This window comes from Oreochromis aureus, linkage group 12, assembly GCF_013358895.1.
Source record: "Oreochromis aureus strain Israel breed Guangdong linkage group 12, ZZ_aureus, whole genome shotgun sequence".
In the NCBI taxonomy this organism is placed as follows: domain Eukaryota; kingdom Metazoa; phylum Chordata; class Actinopteri; order Cichliformes; family Cichlidae; genus Oreochromis; species Oreochromis aureus.
This window is the reverse complement of record NC_052953.1, coordinates 20,487,027-20,512,747: the sequence shown is the minus strand read 5'-3', so window position 1 is coordinate 20,512,747 and position 25,721 is coordinate 20,487,027. Positions and strand designations below refer to the sequence as shown.

The window sequence follows — 25,721 nt, the reverse complement described above, 5'->3', positions numbered from 1 at the left end:
GTGGTGGCAGAGTTCTGGATGCTGATTGGTCAGACGAAAATATGCTCGACCAGCTGAAGGGGAGTTGATTGGATACAGGAAATCCTCGCTCGTCCCTCGTCCCGTGTGTCAGGTCACGGTTTAACACTCTCAGATACTCGTGAAGAGAATGTAGTGTTGCTCCATGATTTTTTTAAATCACAAAATTCATTTGTAAAGTTATTAACAGTCATTAATGTTCGCGTAAAGGACGGTGCCGTGGAACGAAGCTGTCTACGGCTTCTTGCCTGTTCAGCGGATTAACATTAGCTAAGCTAGCTGTTATTAATGCTGTCAGTGAAAAGTTGAACTGAGGCAATTGAGTTACGCAGATTTGGGCATATTTTGTGCTCTGCTCTGGAAGCTTTTACAGAAATGCAAGTGACGGACTTTTACGTGTCAGCTCCTGGAAAGGCGATCCTACACGGAGAGCATGCAGTCGTTCACGGAAAGGTAAGCTCTGAAATGATACCATAATGACATTTGATGCACCAGTCAGCATCTTAGCAAAAATATGACTAATTAAGATTTATCAAACAACCTGTCCAATTGCAAAAGTGTCATTTTACATTTTAATATTTATTTGGCTTGATTTTTTGTTATACTTGTTATACTTTATTGATCTCACAAGGGAAATTATTGTGTTACCTTAGCAGGATAAGGAATTAAAATAGTACAGTCTACAATAAATTAACCAAATAATTAAAGTAAAAGTGCTACCGCTCCATAATGAGGGCTTATACTGTGAGACTGCAGTGCAAAATATTATAAATGCAACAGTGATTTAACAAAAAAAAAAAAAAAAAAAAAAACTTAAGGTAAAGAAGACTAAAAAGTAAACCTGAGATTGTGCAAGAGAGCAGTGTAAATATGCACCAGGTGTCTTCCCCATCATTTACTTATTGCCTAACGCACCCCGTTATCATAAAGCCACAGCACGTCTTTGATAAAAAGGCACTAAATGAAGTTAATAACCAAAAATAAAAAAAGAGTAGATTTTATTTATTTATCTCTTTAACATTTTGCTTGTTCTAATGTTGCTTCATGGCAGGTGGCTCTTGCTGTGAGCTTAAACTTGAGGACATATTTGCGATTGAAAGCCACTACTTCTGGCAAGGTTTGCATCAACCTGCCCAATATCGACACATTCCTCAGCTGGGACCTTTCACAACTGAAGCAGCTTGTTACTTACTTCCATGGTAAGATGCATCAGAGCTGCTCCTGCAAATTCTGTTTTTATGATATTGCGTGCAGTTCAAGCATCCTACAGTGAAATTTCAGTACTGAGATCAATTTTGGCCTAATGTTGGTGGTACAGCAGTATATCCACTGTAACACCAGTCTGTGTCTAAATGGGAGACAAATTTGAAGTGTTTTGTGTGAAAAAGTAGGAAAAATTACAATTCATTTACTGTACTTCCCATAATTATTTGAGAATCATTGATGTTACTATAAACTCACCATCATCCAAAGTGATTAAATTTACGAGCTTCTGGGTCAGAAATATTTATCGAGTTTTTTTTGCAGCTGTAAACTTCCATTTACTGTCTTTTTATAATGTCAGCCTTTGGATGCGCCAGCTAATGACAGTCTTAATTAACAGAATTTTAAGTAATTTGCTAGATTAAACTATATGCTTTGGTTTTGTACAGTTACAGATCAAAGTGCTTTGGTGTGATATACCTTTTAATTGATGTTATAGGTAAGAGGGATGAGGTGCAACGCCTGGACGCTGAACTTGTGAGGAGACTGCGGGAATTTATTGGTGTAACCAATGGAAACTTGGATACTTGTAGCATGGCCACCTTATCCTTCCTTTACCTCTACCTGTCGCTGTTTGGATCAGGGTGAGAGAGAGGACTTCTTCTCATCATTTGTTTATTGTACCAAGAAAATAAAACAATCACAGACAGACAAAATGCACATCTGTAGCCATTTTTATCACAAAGGCATCAACAAATTGCAGGTGTATATATGATAATGTTCTCTCTACGCACATAGGAAAGTAATAACTCGTGCCTTTTTAAAAACCTGTAGTCAATCACTCACTGAACTCTTTAAAAAATATAGTTACTTCATTCTGAGACATAGTGTTACAGTGTAAAATTTAACATTTTCTTTAGAAGGAGCATTTTGTGCTGAGTAACAGGAAATCTGTTATCATGACTCTTGTGTACTTTTGGGGGAGTAGTGGGGGTTAAAGGTCATTTGTCTAAAGCAGTCAAAGTCTTTGATGTTTAGTAAGTACAGGATAATAATTATGTTATATTTCTGTTATAACATCTGATAAAAGATGAGGCTTCATTTCTATATTAGCTCACAGGTTACACAAGTGTTAAAGGTACACACTCAAAAGAGTAGTCCAGTAAAAATGATGAAAGACTGCAGCTGTAAACTCATTGCCCAGAGGTGGTGCAACTGAAAATGGCTGCAGCTATTACTTTCTCCACCTACTGGTGATTCAGACAGTGTGCACACAAATAATGACAAATGACAAAAAGACTCTGGGCGTTTATCAATATGCGTACTTGTGCGTACTTGCGTTCTCGTGTACTCGTGATACGTCATCAGTCGGAGACCAAGTACTGTTCCAATTCGAAGTACGCATCACGCCGAGAACGCGAAAAAGTCCCGGATGTGTTCTCGATCCGCCCATTTTATCGAGCATGCATCGGTGTAGACTTGGGACAGCTATATATCCCAGAATGCATTTCGTCCAAAACTCAACAGCGGACTCCCGGCACATCGCCCCCCTGCTCGCTCTTCTCACTACTGAGGTTAAAGAAACCCCAGCAGCTGTCTATAGTATTGAGTGTCCACTAGAATAGAAATAAAAGCGTTCTAACATCTCACCTGCTTGTTTTTATTAAGGTATGTACACGTATGTACATGTACACTATTTTTATTAATAGAGGTTTCACTACTGAGGTTAAAAATGATATATAAGTCACGTAGATCACTTCTAAATGTTAATGTTTGGTTTATTTCAGTGTGTTATTTGTTCCTGAGTAAACCGGTTTGGCTGTGATTAAAGGTAAGCTTCATAACATGTTACTTACAGTTACATTAAGAGGGACGGCAGTAAAACTCCGGACCTGTGACATCATCACGTACGCTGGTGTTCCGACTGTACAAATCACGAGTCCGTGCTCGCGTACTTGAGAATTGAGAAACGGCCAACGAGTCCATGCTCGCGTTCTCGGCGGGTACGTACTCCCGTGCGTTCTCGGCGGGTACGTACTCACCGAGCACGCGAGTACGTACTCGCGTACTTGGGCATTGATAAACGGCCTCTGTCTTGTTTAAACTCTACAGTCTTTCTGTGTGTGTGTGTGTTTGTGAGTGTGTGCATGAGAGTTCGTCAGGGAGGGCTATTTATTGTGTGTACCATTGTATTCTGTGGCATATAATAGTGGGGTTCCTTGCATTTCATATTTTATTGTTTGCCCAGTGATAACTCTGTTTATATTTAGATGTCCTTGTTAAAATGATATACACATTACAGTAGATTGTATTAGTTTTGGTCTTGTGCCCACTTGCAATAAAATTGCTCATAATTTTAAGTTCAATTTCCAAACATGAACGTTACCAGTGAAGTAGATTAGGTTCAGAGAAAAGTTTATCTTCCTTAAAATGAAGATGCTAAAGGTATTGGTTGGATGTTAGTATTAACTGCTTCGGCAGCTGTGAACAGAAAAGATGCTGAGAAGCATTAAACTGCAGGTTGTTGGGAGGTTTAATCGGCGTTGACAAGGCGGTGGCATGTCTGAGAGAGGTGATGGGTTGTGACAGGATCCCCGCTAATGAGAGTCTGGCACTGAGCCAGTCTGTGCCCTAATGCCTGTATGCATTTTCCTCTCAAGAGAGAGAAGAGCTGGACATTTAGTTTACAGTATTCACCTCTGCCCAAAAGCAGCATCCCTGACAGGCATTGACTGAAGTGTCAAGTTTCTGTTGAATGCAGTAGTGTACATATGTGCTGTAAGAGTCACAGTTAACATGACTGTACAGAAGGCGATATCACATATTATGTCCTTTACTTAATGAAGTATACTATATATATTAAAAATGACTGATAGCTGATTGTAAAGGAGAAGTAATCAGTAAGATTTTTAAATCTACAGTGTTCTAATTTTGGGGATACAGTTGCAAATTTCTATTATCTGTAACTATTTTTTTTACCGTTTCAGTTCAGAGTTATGACCTGAAGGCATATACAGTTAGAAGTCATACATATACACAATTTAAATTCTATAAAAGCAGTTTCTGTATTTGTTTTCTCAGTGAGCTGCCCAGTTTGACGCTGACTGTGTGGTCAGAGCTGCCGACTGGAGCAGGACTCGGGTCAAGTGCCGCCTACTCTGTGTGTTTAGCTGCAGCTCTGCTCTGCGCAAGTGGAGCCATCCCCCCTCCTCTCAAAGAGTGGGAACACACTGCCAGGTAATGTTCAGGTCTCCATCGCCATCACGAGCTCTGTATGCGGTTGCTGTCAGCTGCCGATTTGTATAGGCGTCACGGCAGGGCTACAAAAATGGGACAGCAAGCGTAAAATTTTAAATTACACATCACACAATGGAAATGGTGTCACACAGGCTTTTGGTTTGAAGTTGAAGGTGAGGCCTTAAATTTTAACATTCAACTTGTTAAAAAGAAAAATTGATGGATGGGTCGGGTCAACACCACAACACAACTTGTATTGCAGTTCACAATACAAAAGATATTGCATTTTACATCAGTACTTTTAACATTTTCTGGCTAAATTTCCAGATTTCATAACAACTGCCTCTTTTTTGGAAAAACTGTCTCGTATATATTCGTTTTAGTATTTTGACACTTCTTCCTTTTACTTTGGTATGACTGGTGTCAGGTGGTGTCAGGAGGAACTGGAGCTAATCAACAGTTGGGCTTTCCAAGGGGAGATGATCATCCACGGTAATCCTTCAGGAGTGGACAATGCTGTAGGAACGTGGGGTGAGGCATTAAAATATGTAGCTTGCTACACCTTCCTTCATTTTTGCACCGCACTTTTTCATGTACTCATCAGAGTTTTGCACCATCATTGTTCATTGTTATCTGATGATTGTGATTTTAATGATTCGTCTTTGGTTTATGTAGGCGGCATGCTCAGATTCTTGGCTGGAAAGATAATACCGCTGAGCAGGTACTAAAGAAGGATTATTAATTTGATTTTATTTAAAGGGTCAATTAACAAACTCATTGTCTGGACAAAATTAATACATCAGCAAAGCACCAGAATAATACGTCTGAATGAACCCTCTGATCTGTCTGTTTTACTTCCAGGGTGCCGCTATTAAGAATCCTCCTCACTAACACCAAAGTACCACGAAGCACCAAGGTACTTGTTGCCGGGGTGAAGGACAAAATTAACAAGGTACTAAATGGTTTCTTCCTCCCCCGTGTGTTACTTGCCGACACTGTAATTAATATAATAGGTGGTGCTTTTGCTTGGCAGATACTCCTGCGTGTGGTGTTGAGTGCCTTCATAAAATATTAAAATTAAACTCTTAGCCGGCACCCCTGTGCGCTGTTGCCTTGGTGACACCAGCAGGTGTGCAGATCTCTGTCTGAGCCACAGAATTCGGCCTGAATGGTGTTGTGACAGTGTTGTGATCAAGCTGGAGCACAAGTCAAACCTGCCATCTCAGAATCTGTATTTGTATGCAGCTTATCCATCAGAAAACAGCCATTAAAAATAATATGCGTGTACAGGTGTTATTGTATTGCACAAGTGATGTTGGAAAAGTTAATCTCTTTGGGCTTTGTATTCCCCTCCTGTAGTTTCCATCCATCATGGTACCTGTTCTTGACTCAGTTGATGCCATTTCCTGCACTTGTGAAAAGGTCCTCTCAGAGATGACCTGCGAGCCCATCACAGGAGAGCATTACAATATTCTAGAGGTACAAATATTAGTTGATTTTGTGAAGCAGTTTGTGTTATAAACATGTCATAAACTGTCATTATTACTTATTTTTGAAAGTCTGCTGCAGCTAAAATAAATAATGTAATATATGTATTGTGGAGTACTGTGCAAAAGTCTTGAGCCACCCCTCATTTCTTTATATTTGGTTTCCACTTTATTTATTTATTTATTTATTTATTTATTTATTTATTTATTTAAGCGGTCTCCAGCAATCTATGGAGCTTGGAAAGAAAAGCGTCTGGACTTCTTTAAGTTTCTTGAAGATGTTTCACCTCTCATCCGAGAAGCTTCTTCAGTTCTGAGAGCAACTGGTGGAGAGTCCCAGATTTTTAAGCCCTATTGGGAGCATCAGTAAGAGGGTCATCAACCCCCTTTTGATCCTCTGCCTTATCACACGAGCCAAGGTGTGAAACGTCTTCAAGAAACTTAAAGAAGTCCAGACGCTTTTCTTTCTAAGCTCCTTAGACTACAATGACCTGGATGACTGACAGTCTTCACAGATATACGGACTCCAGCAATATTTCTCCAGGCTTTCTGAAGTTCTTGAAAGAAGTTTTTCTGTGGACATTGGCTGCTTTTTCAGTCATTTTCGGTCCAGTCCCTGTACCTGATCATTTTTCCAGAAGTGTTTTTTGTTTGTTAAGCTACTTAACACTGACCTATGAATCATTTAAACATAAAAAGGCAACTAACTCAAGGGGTAAACTAGTTTTGTCTATACATAATAGACAACTTAGCAAAGAAACAATTATAAATTATATCTTTAGGCACTTTGTTACTGGCAACTTCTCACAAAACATGTATTCCAATTTCTTTAGTTGAATTTCTGAAAAATGCTAAAGATAACACAGTACTGCAGACATAAAATAGTATTTTTGTACCAACAAGGTGTTTTCAAAAGAACTATTAGCTGAAAACTTGTCATATCTTGGGGCAGTGTGTGTGTCCTTAAAAAATTTGAGGAAAGTGAACAAGTGGAGGGCAAAAGAGGAAGAAGAAAAAAGATCCAACATGCAATGCCATCTGGAAAGCATCTGATTGGTAACAACATCAAAATGATCCCAAACACAGTGCCAGTGCAGTAAAAGCATACCTGGATAGAAAAACACAGTAGAGCATTATCAGTCATGGATTGGCCTCCTCAGAGCCCAGACCTCCACATTATTGAAGCAGTGTGGGATCATTTTGGCAGGGAACAGAACAAAAGGTAGCCAACATCCAAAGAAGAGCTTTGAATGTCCTTCAAGAAGCCTGAAGAACTTTTTCTGAAGACTACTTATAGAAAAGAGAAGAAAGCTTGCCTTAGAGAGTTTAGGCTGTGTTGAAGAATAAAGGTGGTTATACCAACATTGACTTTCAAGCTTGTTAGAATCATTCACTTTGTTTTGGCCTTAAATATTGTATTTTCATGTATGTTTGTACATTTCAGTAAATCTCTCCACCTATTTCTCATTTCTGAAGCAAAATGTAAAGAATGAGGGGTGACACAAGACTTTTGCACAGTACATATAATGTATAGTAACTAAGAAATATACTGTATACTTGAGACAAAGCTGACTTTGATCTTTTGCAAAACAACTTCCTGGCTAAAGTGAAGACCATGTTACTTATCACACAAATTAGTCTCATAGACCACATTAGCAGGTTAGTCAAATAGTATTTACACTCCGGCATGATACAGTTGCTAGCTACCTAAGTGTAGGCTAGCTGTCAAACCTAGTTAGACAAAAGCTAGTGCACATTAGCTAGTGTTGTTAACCGTTGTAGCATAGTGCTGTTTTGAAAATGTCTAAACCACGCAGCTGATTTTCTCCCAGTAGCATGTATGAATTAACAACAGCTGTGTAATACCCTTTAAAGGAACTCATTGATATCAACCAGCACCATCTGAATGTGATGGGGGTGGGGCACCCTGCCCTGGACAGACTTTGCCAGGTCACACTGGCCAAAGGGCTCCACAGCAAGCTAACAGGTGCAGGAGGAGGAGGCTGTGGCATCACGCTTCTGAGACCAGGTGCTTTTTACTGTGCATTTTTAAATGATTATGTGAAGAGTAATTTATTTTAAAGCAATGTACTTTATCTGCTGTTATAATTACCTTTGCAGTTTAGATGACTTGCATAATTCAAATTAATCCCTCATTTTTTCCACATCCTTCAGCTGATTGGTCTTCAGTGTTGTAATGACTTAATTTTGATGAGTAATGTTTGAAGAGCTAAACTGTCAGACTCCTGCTGACAGCAGGAGAATTTTTTCAAATTCTCCCTCACTCTCATATTAACGATTTGAGTGGCAGAAAATGATGAGCAGGCTGTGCAAGAAAACGTCTTTGGTATGCGAGTATTACTGTGCAATTGGTTCTAAGAAAACTTTGTATCATCCTCTCTTTGACAAAGCAAACAAGCAGAGAACCTGCAAGTTCAGCCTTTGTTTATGCCTGCAGCCTGTAACATACTGAATTTTAATAAGTCTTAACCACACCAAATAGATTTCCAAAGGCTTTTTTATTTGTTTTCTCAGCAAATGTTTCTGACTGAGGGAATTTCAGCTATTTCCAAGTAGATTGTTTCATATCTGTCTAGTCTAAATGCTCTCAGAGGGTTTTTATAGCGCAGCTCTTTGAGTTAAGGAAGCAAGGATTAAGTTATTTTATCTTTGTGTTTTAAAGCTGCTCTTGAATGTGAAGCTTTACATTTTCATCTGAGTCTGTGTGGTTACTGTGAGTATTACTATGCAGCTGCATCCTTACTGTTGAGATGATGTCAAGCCCTTCCTGTTTTGGACCATTTCCTTTGCAAAAAGCAGCAGATGTTTGGTACAGTCTCACAGAGCACACCAAGTCTGCCTCAGCTTATTAACTGAAGTGACTTATTTTTATCCCTGTCTTGACCTTTTCTTATATTACCTGTTATAACTGGCTTGTTTTATAGAAACCGACTCCCTGATCGTCCAGAGCACAGTGCAGGAGTTGAAAGACTGTGGCTTTGACTGCTGGGAAACGAGCATTGGTGGGCCAGGTGCCCAGCAGCATTCGGCCATCTCTGTTAAGGAGGAAATTCTGGAGATTTTAAATCACTACTAAGACTCACCCATGGCAGTGTCTGCGAAGGAGGACAGATGTAATAGTGGGCTTTTTATTATCTCAAGACCTGAGGTATACTGAACTAATAAAGGAGGCCGAATGGACCAAGGAGCATTTCAATCTGGGCAGGGTGGGGTGGGGGATCTAATCTCTCTTAAATCTGTGAAGATTTAACTATGTTGTGTTTTGGGTAACACTTCTTATTCAGTGAAATTGTACTCAAGGTTTACGAGCCTGTGCACTGACATCTAAGTCCAGTAGGTGGCATCAGAGTTGCACAAATGCTTCTTTATGGAAGGAGAGTTACAGAAGACGGCACTCATAAAATTGACTGATATGGAAGTGAAACACTGGCAGGATTAAGTTATATTTTCTTCCAAATGCTTAAAGCAGTAGGGGCCAGTATATTTTAGTACATTAAAAGATCACCAATCCTGAAATACTCCTCCTCTAATACAATGTTGTTGGGATGACGATGAGACATTATTTTACAAGAACAAAGTCAAACTCAACAGATTTCACTCTCATGAAATATTTAAAAATCATGCAAACCATTTTAAAACCTCTGAATCCCATCATGCACTGCTGCATTGCTCTGAAATTTTTGTGTGCTAAAATGTATTCTAATTATGCTAAAACCAAAGAATTTGATGTGATTTCAGTTGTTTCCTTGTTGAGAGCGTCTATAATTTCTCCAGCACTTTGGTAAAATGTCACTATTTTATGCTCTGTGCTCTGTTAGTTTTTGCAGTGAAAGGCTAACCGGCTGTGTTGTTTTGCTAATACAGAATGGGGAAAGAGGGAAAGCAGGAGTGTGTGGCTTTCTCTGGAGCCTCTGGATTAGCACTACTATAATGTGAATCAATGACGAGTGTCCTTCTGAGTCACACGTTTGTGCTGACGCGCAAACACACACACACACACACACACACACACAAACCAGCTTTCCCAAATTCTTCTCCACGTAATCGCTCCCTTGAAAGCATTACAGAGTATTCTGCAAATGTCGCAGATGGAGAAGACGGATCTGTTTAGAATTTCCCTGATTTGGGGAAAAGGTCATTGGGGGATTCAGTTGAGTTTGAATATCTATTTCATTTTCTGCTTTTTTTTAAAATGTCACAAAGATTGAGTAGTACAAATCTGGCACCGTGCGTGAATATACGACATTTGTCACCCTCCCTCCTTTTTCTGCCTGGCGCCCCCTCTGTCCTCTTGAATTGTGTCATCTTTGTCAGGGCAGCCCCCCGTCAGCGTGCCGCACAGTTGCCCCTAACCCCTGCTGGAATTTAATTACCACTGCGCTTTTCAATTGAAATGGCATTGACGAGGAGGGGAGGGGGACAAGAGCGAGACAACGGAGCCAGTTTTATTTGAAGCCCCTCTCTTTCTTTTCTGTCTCATTCTCTTTCGCTCCTTTTACCCCTGCGAGGCACAGATGGTATTTTTTTTTTATATCAGTGTCAGCGCCTGCTTCTTTCTGCTCTGATGAATAGAATCTAAGGAGGAGGCCTAAGATGATTTCAGATAACAGAGGGAGTGAGGAAGGGGGTCAAGGATAGAAGGAGAATGTCAGAATTAGAGAGATACAGTGGAAAAAACGTGCGCTGTCCCCGCAGCGAGGGGCGAGATGTACAAACCATTTAACATTTAACATTTTGAGGGGTTTTAGGGAGTTTTGTCTGTGTGGATCAATGTGATAGAATCTGGGATGAATAATTCATTCTGTCGAAGCAGGAGGACTAAAATGCTAAATGTGAATTTGCTGAGTGGTCATGCACACTGTGGCACATTCCCTCTGGTCCCCGGTCGACTGGTGAAATGCTTGTCAGGAGCCATTAAGTTTGAATACAGAATTAGACCTGACTGACAAGATATCATGTTGATGTCTACTGGTTTCGCCAATGGGGATTTAGTGTATGACTTCCCACAGCGAACGTCTGCATTTGCATATATAAGCGTTTGGATCACAGTTTGTTATTGGGTTGTTATTATGGGAAACGTCTTGTGCTGATTGAATTATATGTCTTCATATCTTTAAAAGAGGATGTGGAATTGGCACACAGCAGGAAATATCTGTGCAACCCTCCTCTTCCCAGCATTCAAATGAACACAATGACAGAGGCAGAATCAACATCATGATGATCCTCTCTGTCACCATGAGCTGTATGACCCTCCTGGGGGTGTTTGCCCTTTCGCTAAGTCGAGGTCGGTGGCCGGTGTTCTCAGCAGGGGTCCGATTAAGGCAGCATGGTGCGGGAGGGCTGTCGAAGACCTCGGAGGAGTCAGGTTTACATTCACCAATATGTCAAGAAGTGCTCTTAGTTCTTGCTCTTTAATTAAATGATTAACTTTTTCAAAAAGCATGATGAACAACTAAGACAGTTTTTTTTATTATTGATAAAATAACCCAATGGATAATTAAAAACACTTTGTTGCTACACTGTTAATCGGTCTGCTATGACTTAGTGTGAGTGTACTCACTTTGAGTCTGGTCTGCTTGTGCTCTGTGACAGTTTTAGCATTTAATCATCATTCAGTGGTTGTGACTTGAGTAGACAAACCGGAGTTACTCATTTTTTTAGTATTTGCAAATACTTCTGTCCCATGAACGCTCGGTGGTGGGGGAAGTTTTGGTTTGCTTATTAAAATTATCTTCGGGGTCTGAAGGATGGAAATTATTCTCCTCAACCAAACAAAAAACAAATACATGTGGTTTACCGCCATGAATGTCTCTGTGAGGCTAAAAAAAAAAATCCTTACATGATTTAAACTTTATTTGGTTGCCTTCTCCTTCAAGGTTATCTCCTTGTGTAACACTCCTAGCTTTCTTATTATGTTTAGAGCACTCCCTGGAAATCCCATTGTGCCTTTTTGACTTCACCATGGGCTTCAAACTTGTGCAAAGAGCAAACATCCTTCTCATACCCAAGCTTCATGCCAAGGATAATCAGTGGTGATGAGAGCTTGTGGCTCTCCAGCTATGACCCAGAGACCAAATAGCGGTTTTCAGAGGAACTGTCCAGTTTGCTAGCCTGAAGGTGGCATATTGGGTCAGGAGCATGCTTGTAATTTTCTTCAACCTTCACAGGGTTGTGCACCTTGAATTCATCACCCAGGGCCATACTGTCATCACTGAGTCCTACTGTAACGTCCCGAGGCTGCTGAGGGAGAACATTGAGCACAAAAGACCTAAACTGTGTTGTATGCCATCATGTGCCAGTCAGGCATTTATGGCCAAACCACCCTGCTTACTCGCCAGATTTGTCCTCCATCACAAAATAAAATTGGACACACAAGTGGTCAAGAAGTAGTGCAAATGGAGAAGGAGCTGTGCAGCATTTTATAAAGTGAGAACTTGGAAGTTGGTGGCATAGCATTTTTATATCAGGTAGGTTTTTTTTTTATTATTATTTTATTTTGGTGGTACAGCTAAAACTTTTTAATCACACCCCATCTGCAGAGCAGTGCTTTATGTTAGCATGCTAACATGGTCATGCTAATATTCTAATGTTTACAATATTCACTGTCATAGTTTAGCATGCTAAAAACTGCTAGTCAGTATTAATCACAACTAAAATTTCAATGAATGAAAAGTTAAAGTAAATATCTGCTCTAAGGTATTGAAATGCAATATTTTTAATTGACACTAAAAGTCTGGAAACCTTTAATATCTGTTAAAAATGTAAGTTATTTATAGTTTTAACCTCCTAGGACCCGGTGTTCACATATGTGGACATCACATTTTGGGTCGTCTAGACCAAAATACTAAATTTTGCTTTGCTCTACAAAGGCCTGATATCCACTTACGAGGACATTATACTGCCACTGTTCTATCAAAATTTAAAATGAATGTCCTCATATGTGGATCTCATTTTTCTCAGAAATAAAAATCAGGTAAAAAAAACAAACAAAACAAAAGTGGTAATTCTTTGTTTTTACATTCATCAGGTCCCAACCAGCCCAAATGGCAAAGAGAAATTAATGATGCATGCCATGAAAGAGTTCGGGTCTTAGGAAGTTAAATTTATATTTATATTACAGACTGGAAGCCTAAATTTTGCTGCAACATTTGGATGGTAGGGTCAGAATTTGGGGTAAACAACATGAAAGCATGGGTCCATGATTTCATGGGATATTGTCCTGGCACACCGTGTCCCCTTATTATCAGTAGAGCATAATTTAAACATCACAGCCTACCTGAATATTGTTGCATCTCTTAATGACCACAGTGTACCCATCTACTGATGACTGCTTCCACCAGGATAACTCACTATGACACAAAGCTCAGATCATCTCAAACTTTTTCTAACATGACAGTGAGTTCACTGTACTCAAATGACCTCTACAGTCACCAGATCTCAATCCAATAGCGCACCTTTGGGATGTGGTGGAATTAGAGATTTGCATCATTGATGTGCAACCAATAAATTTGCAGCAACTGTGTGATGCTTTCATGCCTAATTATCAGTTCTGAAGGCAACAGGGGGTCCAACCTGGTGTCATTAAGGCGTACCTAATCGACCGTCCGAGGAGTATATGCTGCATTATGTTGAGATTTTAGCCTGTAATGGAAGAACTGTAGAAAGGAGGAACACTCAGTTAACATGTGTAGGCCTGTTTTGAAACAGTCAATATAAAACTAAAGTTATGCATGTTGCTGTAAATCCTACATGTGTTCGTGCAAATGAATCACATTAAAACGGTTTTTATAATAAAACAAATAGCAGCCTAAACTAGCAGCTAGAAAGACATAAAAATGAGATTTTTACTACAGTCCAGCAGCAGATCAACCCTATAGGTAAGCTGGCAGTGTTTTCATCCACAAATTTTATTTTTGGGCATTTGGAATCCATAGTTACAAAATGCCATTTTTAAAAATATGCTCATATAATATATGTATATATCATGTGTATACACACATGATATATACCTCCAGGCTTGTAACCCCTTTTTAAACTGGCCTTAACACAGACTGTAATATTTCAAAAGAGGTTTCCACCTGGAGGATCTTTTTGGTCTAGAACAAGGCTTCTTTCATGCCTCTGAAATGGCTCCACAGCTACAGACCGGCTTGAGCTGTTTTACTGTAAACATCTGAAGCACATGACACAAAGCAGCTCCAGTCCACGTCTCAGTTTCCATCATGGAATTGTATCATGTCGTAGTATTGATCCTGTAATTGATCCTGTGAAGTCGAGGGCACCTGTACATACTCTGTCATCCCTCAGTGCCAGGAGCGCTCTTGTTTAATTGCAGGCTAAGGCGCTGGTTTTTCATGTTGCCTTTGAAAAGCCTCATTGATTTTTATACCACCCTTCATCCTTGCTGTGCTCCGTTTTAAGAGCAAATCCCTGGTGTCGAAGTTGCCCTGAATGTAAAAGTATGAAATCTGTCAGCGCTTTTCACAAGGCTTCCAGGTGTTATCCAGACACGTTAACACTCGTGTTTAAAAAAAGAGTTGGCTTTCTTTCTTTTTTTATAATTTTAAACAGAAGGAGGAAGAATAGAAGCTGTGTTACATGCTACTCTGGCTCATATGGGGCCAGATGAATGTGAGCTTGTGAGACTTGTAAGGTCAAGGTTTGTAACTTTGTGCCTGTTTCTATTGCTTGAATTAAAAAAAAAAAAAAGTCACACCCAAGTGAAGATATGTTGAATTAGTTTAATTATTTTTATTTCTTTGATGAGGGTCCATGTAGGGCTGTTGCACCAGAAAAGCATTCTACTTTAAGAGTTCATTCCATTAATTCATGAAATAATCTGAATCCAATAATCCAAACAGGAATGCGTTTTTTGTCAGGCTTTTAACTGCGGCTTAGATACTGGCACAGAAATATATTCAGTACATGAGGGTCTATACAGAACAAAAACATCCTAAATGAAATTTGATTTGCATTAATTTGAGAAGCAGCTTATCTAACATTCATACTTTGAACTTGCTTTGAATTCGAAATAGGTTCTCATCATTTCCCCGGGATTGCAGCCAATTTATTGGATTCAGTTTTTTTTTTTCCTCAGAGGCTCAGGGAGGCGGATGATCTCAAAATGTTATCACATGACACCATGTGATTGATGGACCATTAAAACGTCAGCCAGATGTACTTAAAACCACAGCTTTTAGGTTGATAAATCATGGCACAAATGGATACATAAAGCTGTTAGAAACAAATATTCCCATCTAGAGCTATCTGCAGTCAGATGGTAATGGATGTTCTATCTGATGGTTTGTCTGTCTCTCTGTATGTTTCTTTCTTCACATTTTCCCTCTCGCCGTGTATCTCTGGACTGCTGCAGTCATGTAATTACAATGGGCCAGGTAGGAGTGTTCATATTTCATCTGCTGCATTCACGATAACATCTAATAATCCGAAAGCGTTGCAAAATTGGTATCTCGTTGCTCATGCATTATGAATGAGTCACTGATTGCTTTTTTGCATAGATTAGCAATCATTTCACAGAAATCTTTCTTATAAAAATGTGCCAGGAGGGTTCTATCGCTTTTTCTGAAGAGTTGAGTTACCACATCCCGCTCCTTTTTTAAGATCAGGTGATACCACTTCTCCTCCTTGCCCCACTGCTTCTTCTCTTGCTCTCTGATTTATTTCTCTATGCATATCATCATGGGGGGGATAAGTGTAATTTTCAGCCCACTTTGCAACTGATTGCTCACTTAGTGAATATATTCAGCATCTGCAGTGTCATTGTGTTTGGAGCCAAGTGGCTAAGTACCAATGAGATTCTTTGGCATCAAAGTAAACATTTGCAGACTCTAAGAAGTAAGAAGCAACTCTTCAGAGCTCAGATTGTGCGCCCTAAATATGGATTTCTGTGACTTTTGGTTGTACTCACTTGTGACCACAAACTGGCATCGCACATATTGGGTTGTAAGGTCTGGTGGTTAGGAAAATAGGCTCAGAACCACATCCCAGTGAAAAGTCCCAGGTAAGGTTTACATAGTACTTTTGTTTCCTGTCAGGCAAATAACCTGTTCCACAGTCACAATGATCTGCGTCATCCAGTGAAATGTCAAGTCATATTTATTTCACAGAGCACTTAAAGAGAGTGTTAGAACCAAGATGAAAAATGTCACACTTCTTAAAAAAAAAAAACTCTGCATGAAATTGTTTCAATGCTTAAAACTTTGTGTACATAAATGCATTTTGAATTAAAACAGAATTTGGTCTTGTTGCAAACTGAATTATGACAAGAGTGCCAACAGTGTGAGTCTGTGGTGAGGTGTACCATGTATGGACGCCTGAGCTCATAACCTCTGGCCTTTGCCCCCTTCCCCCAGATGGGCAGACTCTCAGCCAAGGCCCTGTGGACGTTGGTGCCCTCTGCTTGACAGCCCGTCACTGTGCTATAGTGGTGATTTTTTTTTTTTCTGCAGGAGATGGTGTCTGATTGGGAGCAGTGTGTGAATAGCCCTGTCACACTCGATAAGCCAGCAAGACGACCTGTGACGGGGACATATGGCATGTTTGACAGGGAGAGAGGGTGCGAATCGCACTGAATGATAAAATGGTGTTTTTCCCCCTTCGGCAATGTCATGCTTTCAGGCAAGCGTGTGGACCATCGCTCACTCAAGCGACTGACTCCAGCCTCCTTGTGACATCTCCTTCAAGGTCCTGAGTTTCTCTGCCTCGCGCCTGGCCAATTCTGACACTGCAAGCCTTTGCTGCTCGCAGCTGCTCGGTTAGCTTGTCGATGTGGGAAACATAATTGGATATCAGTTTAGTTTAGCGATGCACACTGGGAAATTCATCTTAAGAGCCTGTTCGTCAGTGCTCCTCTTAAAGCTCTCTGGCAGTGCAGCCCTTCATCTTGTCGCTTCTCAGCCTGTCACACGCCTCACACTGTTGATTAATACACACCAGTCTCATCAGACGACTCTAATTGATGGGTTCAGCCTCCTCAGGACCCTGATTTATTTAAAGGGCCATGAACACCGAAGAAAGGAGAAGAAAGAGAACGGAGGAAGGAGACAAGCAGGCTTAGATTTAAGTGTGTCGGGGAAATTATTGAGTTGAACTGCACGCCTCTCATCCTTACTGTCAGCCGGGTCTTGACTTCAGCTGTTGCAGCCTCAACTCCTATCCTGTCAAGTGTCACATTGTCAGTGTTTGTGGCCATGACAGACAGCCCAGGTGTCACACTCAGGCTTCAGTGCACCATCAGGCACCTCTGCTCTGGTCCCCAGTGGCTCACAGTCAGAGAGACAGCACAGTCCAATAACCCCTCTCAAACCCAGCATGCCTTGCTCCCTGGGGAGTCCCCTGTGGAGTTTACTCTCTGTCCATTGGGCCAGAACTTAGAAATTCTGCCAATGGACACATAATCCTGCTTTCACTCTGAATGCTAATTATAACACTCCAACTGCTACAGTGCTACTTCTGCCTTTATAGTGACTTTTTCTTCTGCCTTTTTTCCCTCTAAGAATTAGGGCACGTTCCTAAATTCATTGGCTGCTGTTAACCAGGGGACAGAAGGTTGGTATAAGCTGATCTTATCTTATAATGAGGATAATTTGGAAGAGAACTCTAATTGTGATTCAATCTTAGTGGGTGAACTTGTTTAAAGCCTTTACACAGATCAACATTTTATGTTAACATATTGTGAACGGGGTAAGAATTGCAAAGAGCCCATAGAAAACATCATCACTGGTACTCTGCAAAACTTTGTAGCATCTTGTAGCCTTACAAGTGACACCTTGTTTTCTCACTTTAATCTGGTGCCATTTTGACTCCAGTATCTAACAGTTTATTGGCAAAATAGGATGTAAAGATTATGTAAATATGGGATTTATAGTGCTTGGAGGACATAAATAGGACTCGAAATGAATGCTAATGTGACCGCGGGTCTAGTAAATGTGTAATTCTAACAAGTTCACTATATCGACTTGAGAGGTGATAATATGCCGGTGTTGTGCTCACAGCCCATTTCTATAAATATAAGTGGTTGGTAGGTAATTGGTAGGTTCAGGCATTAAATTTGACACAAGGTTTATTGAAAAGTAACTGATGCCAATTAGTGACATATTTTAAAAGACAAGCAACTTTTTAAAATATATATATACAGTCAGAACTTTCAATTTGTAACTTGAGCTTTGATGAAAACCAGATTTCTGTCTTTAGGTATGCTGTGCTCTTGAATGGGAGCCTTTAGTTACTTGTTTTTCCAGCACATGCCGCAGATTGAATTGGGATTTAGAGAATTTGAAGGCCAATCAACATTTTTTAAACTCCCCAGAACAATTTCTGAGCATTTTTATTTTATTTTTTAACAGTTTGACAGGATGCATTATTCTGCTTCAAGAGGACACTGCCTTCAGATGTGTATGTGGTCTCCACCCAGTGTTTAGGTAGGCAGTATGTCAAAGTAATATGCATATAAATGCAGGGACTCAAGGTTTCTGAGTCAAACATTGCCAAGAGCTTGCCTTCTTTCCATAGTTCCTCCTGCTGCCATCTCCCTAAGGTAAATGACACACATACACACATGGCTATAAAGAAAAAAAATAAGGTGATTCATCAGACCAAGCCAACTTCTTCTATTGCTCTGTGGTTTAGTTCTGATGCTAACTTGCCCATCATTTCCACTTTATGTGGCAGATAGTTGTCGTCATGGGCACTATTGTGGTTTGGAGATATGTAGCCCCATACTCAGTAGCTTAGTGCACTGTGTGGTCTGACACTTTCCCATCTTAGCCTGCGTTTTTCAGCTGGATAACATGATCAGCTGACTCCACAGTTCTAAAACATTTGATAGGTAACCTCTGGATACTGGGAACACATGACCTGCTGTTTTAGAGGTAATAACTCTGACATTGTCAAAGTTGCTCAAACCCTTTTGCTTCCCCATTTTTAATTGATCTTTTTCTGCTCTCAGTTTATTGGCTTCAGGAACAGACTGTTTACTTGCTTACAAGGTAATCAATGTTATTTACTTCATGTTTCAGTGATTTTTATATTGGTTTCAATCAGAAGGTAAATGGCCCAGTTTATAAGGTAGTTTAAATTACTGCTTCCTCAGTGTGCTGCTGCTATAAAATGCTGCTTGCCCAGACTAGATCTTTGACCTTTTGTATAAAATTTTATGAATCATTTCATTCTGTTAAACATTTTGTGTGTGATTATGTTATAATTAATGTTTAAATTCTTCATTCTTCTTCTTATCTTTTTATTGTTTTTGTGAGGTCACAGCATCCATCAGTCACCAAAAAACAATAAATTCATTATCCTATTCTTCAGCATGTTTTTCTGTCAGGTATGTTTTTACTGCATTGGCAGAGTGTATGGGATCTTTGTCATGTTGAAAAATAAAGTTATTGCCAATCAGATGCTTTTCAGATTATATTGCATAGTGGATCAAAATCTGGCTGTACTTTTCTTCATTAATAATTCCTTAAATTATGACAAGATCAACACCACTGACTGAAATGCAGCTCCAAACATGACAGAGCCTCCACCGTGTTTTATAGATGACTGCAGACACTCACTGTTACAGCTCTCTCCTGACCTTCTCCATACACACTGACAATAATCTGAAGAAAATTTTCAGTTTGAAATGCTTCAGCCTTTAGCCTCTCTGTTTCCCTTTATTAAAGACTGCTTGTTTGCATTGAACAGTAGATGGATCAACTGCAGGGCCAGATTCATCTTTCAGGTCTTTGCTGGATTTGTTCTTATTTCCTAATGACATGACTTTTAGATACTGTTCACCTGGTGCAGATGGTTTTTTCTTCTTCTTTTGTCCTGCCGAAATATGCAGAGCTCTTTGTTAACCTCATTTTTTGGTGCAACAATACTATTTTATGTCTGTCAAACTGTGTTATTTTTTGGCAGTTTTCATTGGTTCAACTAAAGAAATGGAAACAAATTAAATGTTTTGAAATAGCCTGCTTGTAACAAAATATCTAAATATACAATTTAAACTTAGTTCTTTGTTAAATTGTAACAAACACCAATTTTTCCCTTGAGTTAGGTGCCTTTTTAAAAAGATATATAATTTAAGGATTCACAGGTCAGATTTGGTGGCTTTAAAAAAAACCCTTTCTGCAAAAATGGTCAGTTAGAAGGATTGGAGTGAAAATATGTGAAACAAACCTGGAGACCACAATTACAAGAAAGTCTGCCCCCTTGAAAGCAGAACATAAAGGAATGGTGGCCTTTGCGATTTACCGTATAAAAGAAAGCAGTCAAGATTTTGGCCACGGATATCACAAGCTGTTGTTGCATCTTAATTTGAACTTTTTATTATTCAGTTAATTATTGCAATAATCGTTTATTTTGTTTGCTACTTTTTTTTTAAATTAAATCAAAATTTCTTTTATTTTAAGTAAGTAGTGAAACTCTGAAGTGAAACGACTCTGGCTCCCTTTCCACATTTCACATGTTTATTGGTGTTGTATAAATCAGTCACAGTTTGGCTTTCGTTTCTTGCATAGCCATAAATTTTCTTGACAATTTTCCATTTCTCAGAATTGCTGTCCATGCCTGTGTTAACCCTGTGTGACAGTTTCTGTTCCACTGGACACAGTTTCAAGCTGAGCAGAGATAAGCCAGGACCTTCACTCATTGACCCCGCATCTAATTTTTTTGTTCTGGATTCCATCAATAAGGCTTGAGTGACAAGCTATCCTCTCATTCAGCCACTATGCCGAATGCTAAATCGGTCTTGGCCTTGCAGCGAGAGATGACCTCAGTGATATGATAGTCCTGCTGCACTGCCATCAGGAGACAAGAGGGGGTCTTTATCATCCGCTTCACATTAGTAGTGTGCCATCTCTGTGTGGTGATTGTTTGTTAATCAGCAGTTAGAGCCCTTGGTAGTAAGAGAAACTTTTGTCAAGCAGCCATTTTAAGGATTTGGTCATAGATTTTTGTGCATTTCCCAAGAAGATTATAGGGATAGCTGGCACTACAACAATATTCATAAATATGCATCGGGCTTTGTGGAACACTAGAAACACAAAAGTGGCAATTTTGCATGATTGCATTCACTTACAGGAGGATAATATTGTGGGGGAAGCAATTTTAAAGAAATGTGAAATAAATCAACTCTTAACATAGCCAACCAAATCTGGGGCTGCTGTGAAAGGGAGGATTTCTCAAGGATAAGAAACCAACAAACAAGACACTTTTGATGCAGCAAATAAAGCAGTTTAACTCAACGAGGATGGTTATCAGTGTGGAAGATGTTTCTTTTAGTCAGCATGATTAGCTTAACTTAGATGTTTTTGAATAATTCAATAATTTGAAAATTATTACTAGCGTGTTAGGGGATTTGCAGATTCCCCTTTTGAGTGGATTTTTTTTTTTTTTTACCAGCTTTTATGCAAGAAACTATAAATGTAGACTGTTTTGAGTACTAGATGTCTACAGGAGAGTGTGATGCAGTCACAAAACTTAACACATGTACATAGGGGGTCAAAACAATGAGTACTGAGGAAAAAGGGCTCCAGAAATGGGCCCCTCTGCTTTACGGCCCTGCCCAAATATATTGTGAAATGCTAAGGTGTTTGTATTTGAAGTATTTTTCTCTGGTGTATAAACATGTATTATTTTCAAAGATGGGTGTGGTATTCATTGGCACTGCAGTTCATGTCATCCCATCACAACATAGTCTCATGTAGTTGTTGTCTTTCTCATTAGATGTGTAATGGAAAGTAAAAAAGAGAGAGAGAGAGAGAAAAGAAAGAAAGAAAGAAATCGCTACCATTGAGGATGAACAGTGAAGTATTTAGACCTCATCTGTAGTCATGAGGGCATCAGCACTGATGAGCGTGGTCAGGGTCACAGCACTTAACTCTCCAAAGGAGGACCAGTGCTTGTAATCACATAATAACGTATGATCTCTCATTCAAGTGGAGTTGACATTCAGCAAATGCAAATTATTCCACGGACTGTGTAGCTCTGAGAGTTCTGGTCTTTGTATGCTTGTTATAAGGTACATTCGCATTATGCAAAGCATGCCAAATGTGGGCTGTTATGCTTAAGCTGGAAGAATAATTGATAATCTATTGACTATTATTTTTAGCACAGCATGTGGACTGTTATGCTGCAGTAAATGTTCAATTTGCATGTGTTCTGCAGCTAAGAAATTGAACCCTAGGGGATCATGCAGGAGCTGTAGCCCCTCTGTGTGCCGCCTCTCCCCCTCCGTAATTAAGAACAACATTTTGTGTTAGATTATAGGGAGACCCATCGTGCCATTGAACTGGGCTGCCTGATTAATAAAAGGCAGCTAATTTCAGTGGAGAAAGGCAGCACTCCAAAATGGCTCCTAATTACACATTAGGAGTGTGAAAGGCTCCTGCCGCTTCGGCCTCAATCCTCCACCCAACCCCGCAACCCCTCCCCAGCCGCTATGCATGTGCTGGCCTACCAGCACATTAACGCTGCTCCCAGGAGTGGCTAATTCCAGCCAACCCGTTGGCACAATCAGTGGCAGATGTCAGGAATCGAAGATGATGAATTATGAATATCCCGGAGATGTGGATAGGATACCAGCGTTAGGGGAGGGGGGGGGGATCCTTTTTTTTTTTTTCTGTGCCATTTTGGGCAGTCAAATAAGCAGGAAGATTCAGGAGGAGTGTGCAGTGGTTAGAGTGATTGATTTCTATTTGTCATTATAAATGAGGTCCGATTGAAATTGGATGTTTTAGCGAAGTCGTCAAGGACTTTATGAGTTGGAGGGGCTGTCTGGCAGTGTAGGGACTGTGCCTGACTGTGATAGCAGTAATGACTTCCTCTTCTCCCTCCCCTGGGTGGTCAGCTCAAGGGCTCAGGCAGCTGGGAATGATGTCCCAGAGAGGGCAACATGAACCTCTCAGCGCACAGCATTTGCATGGCTACATGATTACAGCTGAAATGGAGGAGGTGTGGTGAGGGTAGGGCTGGGGGTGGAAGGTGATGACAGTAACAGCTGCAGAGAAGAGGACAGGAAATGGAGAGCGGTTGTTTTTGTTGCCACTGAGCCACATCCACAGAGGCATGATGGGAATGTTTTGATGAAAGGGAACTGATATCCTGTCACCAGCGCGTAATAAAACCATGCTCGCTTGCTTGTAATTACATTACCATAAAAATTGAGTTGAGTCGAGCTTAACTTTAATACATTTTTCCCCAATACCAGATCAAATGTGTTGCTTTTAAGCAGCAGGCAGTTTAAACTATGCTGACCTTTAAATATAGCCTTTTCATATGAATAGAGGAGACACAGTGGACACTATCTGCTGCATCCAGGGACCCTGGGACAGGCTGATGGAATCAACTTCTTGTCAAAACAGATGTCAAACTGATGCCGTGGTTTATTACTGACTGACCAGCCGACTGATGAGCTGGCTGCGGATATATGAGCGTGCACCTGGACGTCTGTGGGGGGTGAGGTTCGAGCCTGGGGCAGGCTGCCAGGCCAGACTTCACCTTGCTACCTCCAATGAGGCCACAGTACATTTCCTCAGCCTTCCTGCCATTCATCACCACAGCATGATGGGCAAATTCATCTGAGCAGGAAAGAGGAGCTAATCCTCGATGTCTCAGACAGTGATTGACTTGCTCCTCCACAGGACTACAGCAGGACCAATGAAATTTAGTCTAAAACTGCTGTGGGGGTTCACAGGAAATTGGCCTTGCCAATCATACGCAGCAACCCAGTGTTGTATCACTAGGCTCAAATTTAATGTCAATTTCGGCAGCATCTGTTCATTTACACTCCCCTATTTTCATAATGAATCTGTATCCATCTGTGACTTTCACTGCAAAGTTGTTGCTTTCTCAACGCGAGTTAGAGACTAGTGCAAAAAATGTTTTGAATCCGTAATTCTGGACACCAGAGGTAAACAGCAACCCTATGTCCATAGCAGAGGATCAAGTATATATTATTTTAGATCTCTCCAATGCTCTGTGTGGCTGTATTGATGTAATTTCAACCCATTTTCCTGATGAGTGCCTCAGTTCTGACGCCCACACAGCTTCTCATAATCGCAGCGGTCAGCATATAAGTGGGCTCTCCACTAGCAACTCAGCAATATTGAAAAGTGAAAATCTATTCATCAACATGTTTTTCCGTTAACTACATCTGAATGCAGAGTGGAATCCCCAATAGGGTTGAGTCATTACTTTCAGTAAAATAACTCCATTAAATAAGAGTGAACACAAAGCTGTCCCCCACACGCTGCCTCTTCTTTTCCCCGAGCTGCGGTCCCTCCTGCTGTCTCTCAGAGCTCTGTGTTCAGAAACACTAATGCTGTCTGCCAGTTCAGTTCTACATAGATTTGTGAGGAGACCAGGGGTGATCATTTCTTCCTCTCTTTTTTTTCTCTCCCTCCCCTCAGGTGACACTCTGAAATATATTTTGTGTGCCCTTTCACTTCAGACGAGCTCAATGTGGAGGAAGCCCAGAGGAGACTAATGAGAGAGTGCAGGGGTATGGCTCCGTCTGCCTCCATGCCTCATTTTTCTTGATTTCAGCCGCTCCAGTGTCGGCACGGGCTCCTGCTGGTCAGGTGATGGCGGTGCCAGCTGGTGCATCCAGCTCGGACGGACAGCGATTCATTTCCCCCAGCTGGTGATTTATGGCACGGCAAAGCAGAGAGAAGCTGGTGCGCATGGCACCAGGCCGCCTGAGTTAGTGCACTGTCCGGCCCCGTCATGCTTTACCACACAGCGGGCTGGACTGCCTAATTTACGCTGGCAGACAGTCACATATATCACACCCCGTCTGGCCAATGAAGATTGGTGGTGTTTGAAAGGGTCTGTATACACAGTCGATTTTACCCGCGTTTTATTCCCTGCCCAACATTGCACCGCGGAATATTGTTTTTCTTTTTCTCTCTTTCTTTGTCCATTTGCTCTTTTATGCTTCATTTCTGTGCCTCTTCTTTCTTCTCTCTCATTTCTATCTTTCTCTGTCGCCCCCCCTCAGTGTGTGGACTTAATGTGAAGTGACTGTGTTGGAGGGAGGCCCTCTCTCACTGTACCGGCTCCTGAGGACTGTGCCCTTCTGTTCAGGGAAACTGGGGGAGGTCACAGTAGGTAGCTCCCCCGAGCCATGGCGTATTAATGCCTGGGCTGACCTCGGTGATAAGAAGGAAGCTTCGGGCGCATGTTTGATTCATGAGTCCATCCTCAGTGGGCCCTGGGGGGCTTTTTCCACTGCTGTCCTTTTACTGGCAGGGTGGAGGGTTGCTGCAGGGGAGATCAGTCCTGTCTGTCACAGAGAGGTTGGGGTATGATAAAGGCATTGGGTTGGGAGTGGGCCAGAGCACACAGATCGGCCCCAGTGTTGGACACATGCGATGACTTAATGGTGGGTGGTGATGTGACAGCCAAGTGTTGAGGGATATTAGAACGGATATCAGCGATGGGGCCTGACATCATGAGCACCTCACCTGCCTGGAGGAGGGTTTGTTCGGGACTGGAGCGAGAAAGTGAGCTGAAGGACACTTCTCCACTTTTCTCAGCTTTTTCGTGTCCGTATTTTACATTTTCTATCATTTCAAAATATTGGACATGTCTGAGGGCTGGCAGAAAGGAGTTAGATGGCTCAGATGGGGTGGAAGATGGGGGTTTGTGGGAGTAAGCCGACACAGTTTCAGTTCCAGCACATATCTCCAAATTACATCCTCTGGAGTTTGGTTAGGGATTACTCCTGTCTAATCCTGACAAATGCTG

At 40.9% G+C, this 25,721-nt stretch overlaps 1 protein-coding gene across 1 annotated transcript; it reads left to right on the top strand.

The window, feature by feature from the left end:
• Positions 1-77: 77 nt before the first annotated feature.
• On the top strand, positions 78-9,146 carry mvk (mevalonate kinase). The gene is made up of 10 exons (XM_031755416.2): positions 78-471; positions 1,070-1,217; positions 1,721-1,865; positions 4,303-4,458; positions 4,886-4,989; positions 5,134-5,179; positions 5,320-5,410; positions 5,818-5,937; positions 7,821-7,974; positions 8,891-9,146. Exons 1-10 carry the CDS (start codon positions 394-396, stop codon positions 9,040-9,042), a joined length of 1,194 nt encoding a protein of 397 aa, XP_031611276.1. The 5' UTR covers positions 78-393; the 3' UTR covers positions 9,043-9,146.
• The last annotated feature ends 16,575 nt before the right edge of the window (positions 9,147-25,721 follow it).

What these genes read in the sequence shown, in the direction of transcription:
- mvk (XM_031755416.2), top strand. Translation starts at nt 394, where the DNA reads ATGCAAGTGACGGACTTTTACGTGTCAGCTCCTGGAAAGGCGATCCTA. An exon ending in GCTTGTTACTTACTTCCATG is followed by an intron (nt 1,218 to 1,720) that starts GTAAGATGCATC and finishes TTGATGTTATAG; the next exon opens with GTAAGAGGGATGAGGTGCAA. An exon ending in AGCATTACAATATTCTAGAG is followed by an intron (nt 5,938 to 7,820) that starts GTACAAATATTA and finishes TACCCTTTAAAG; the next exon opens with GAACTCATTGATATCAACCA.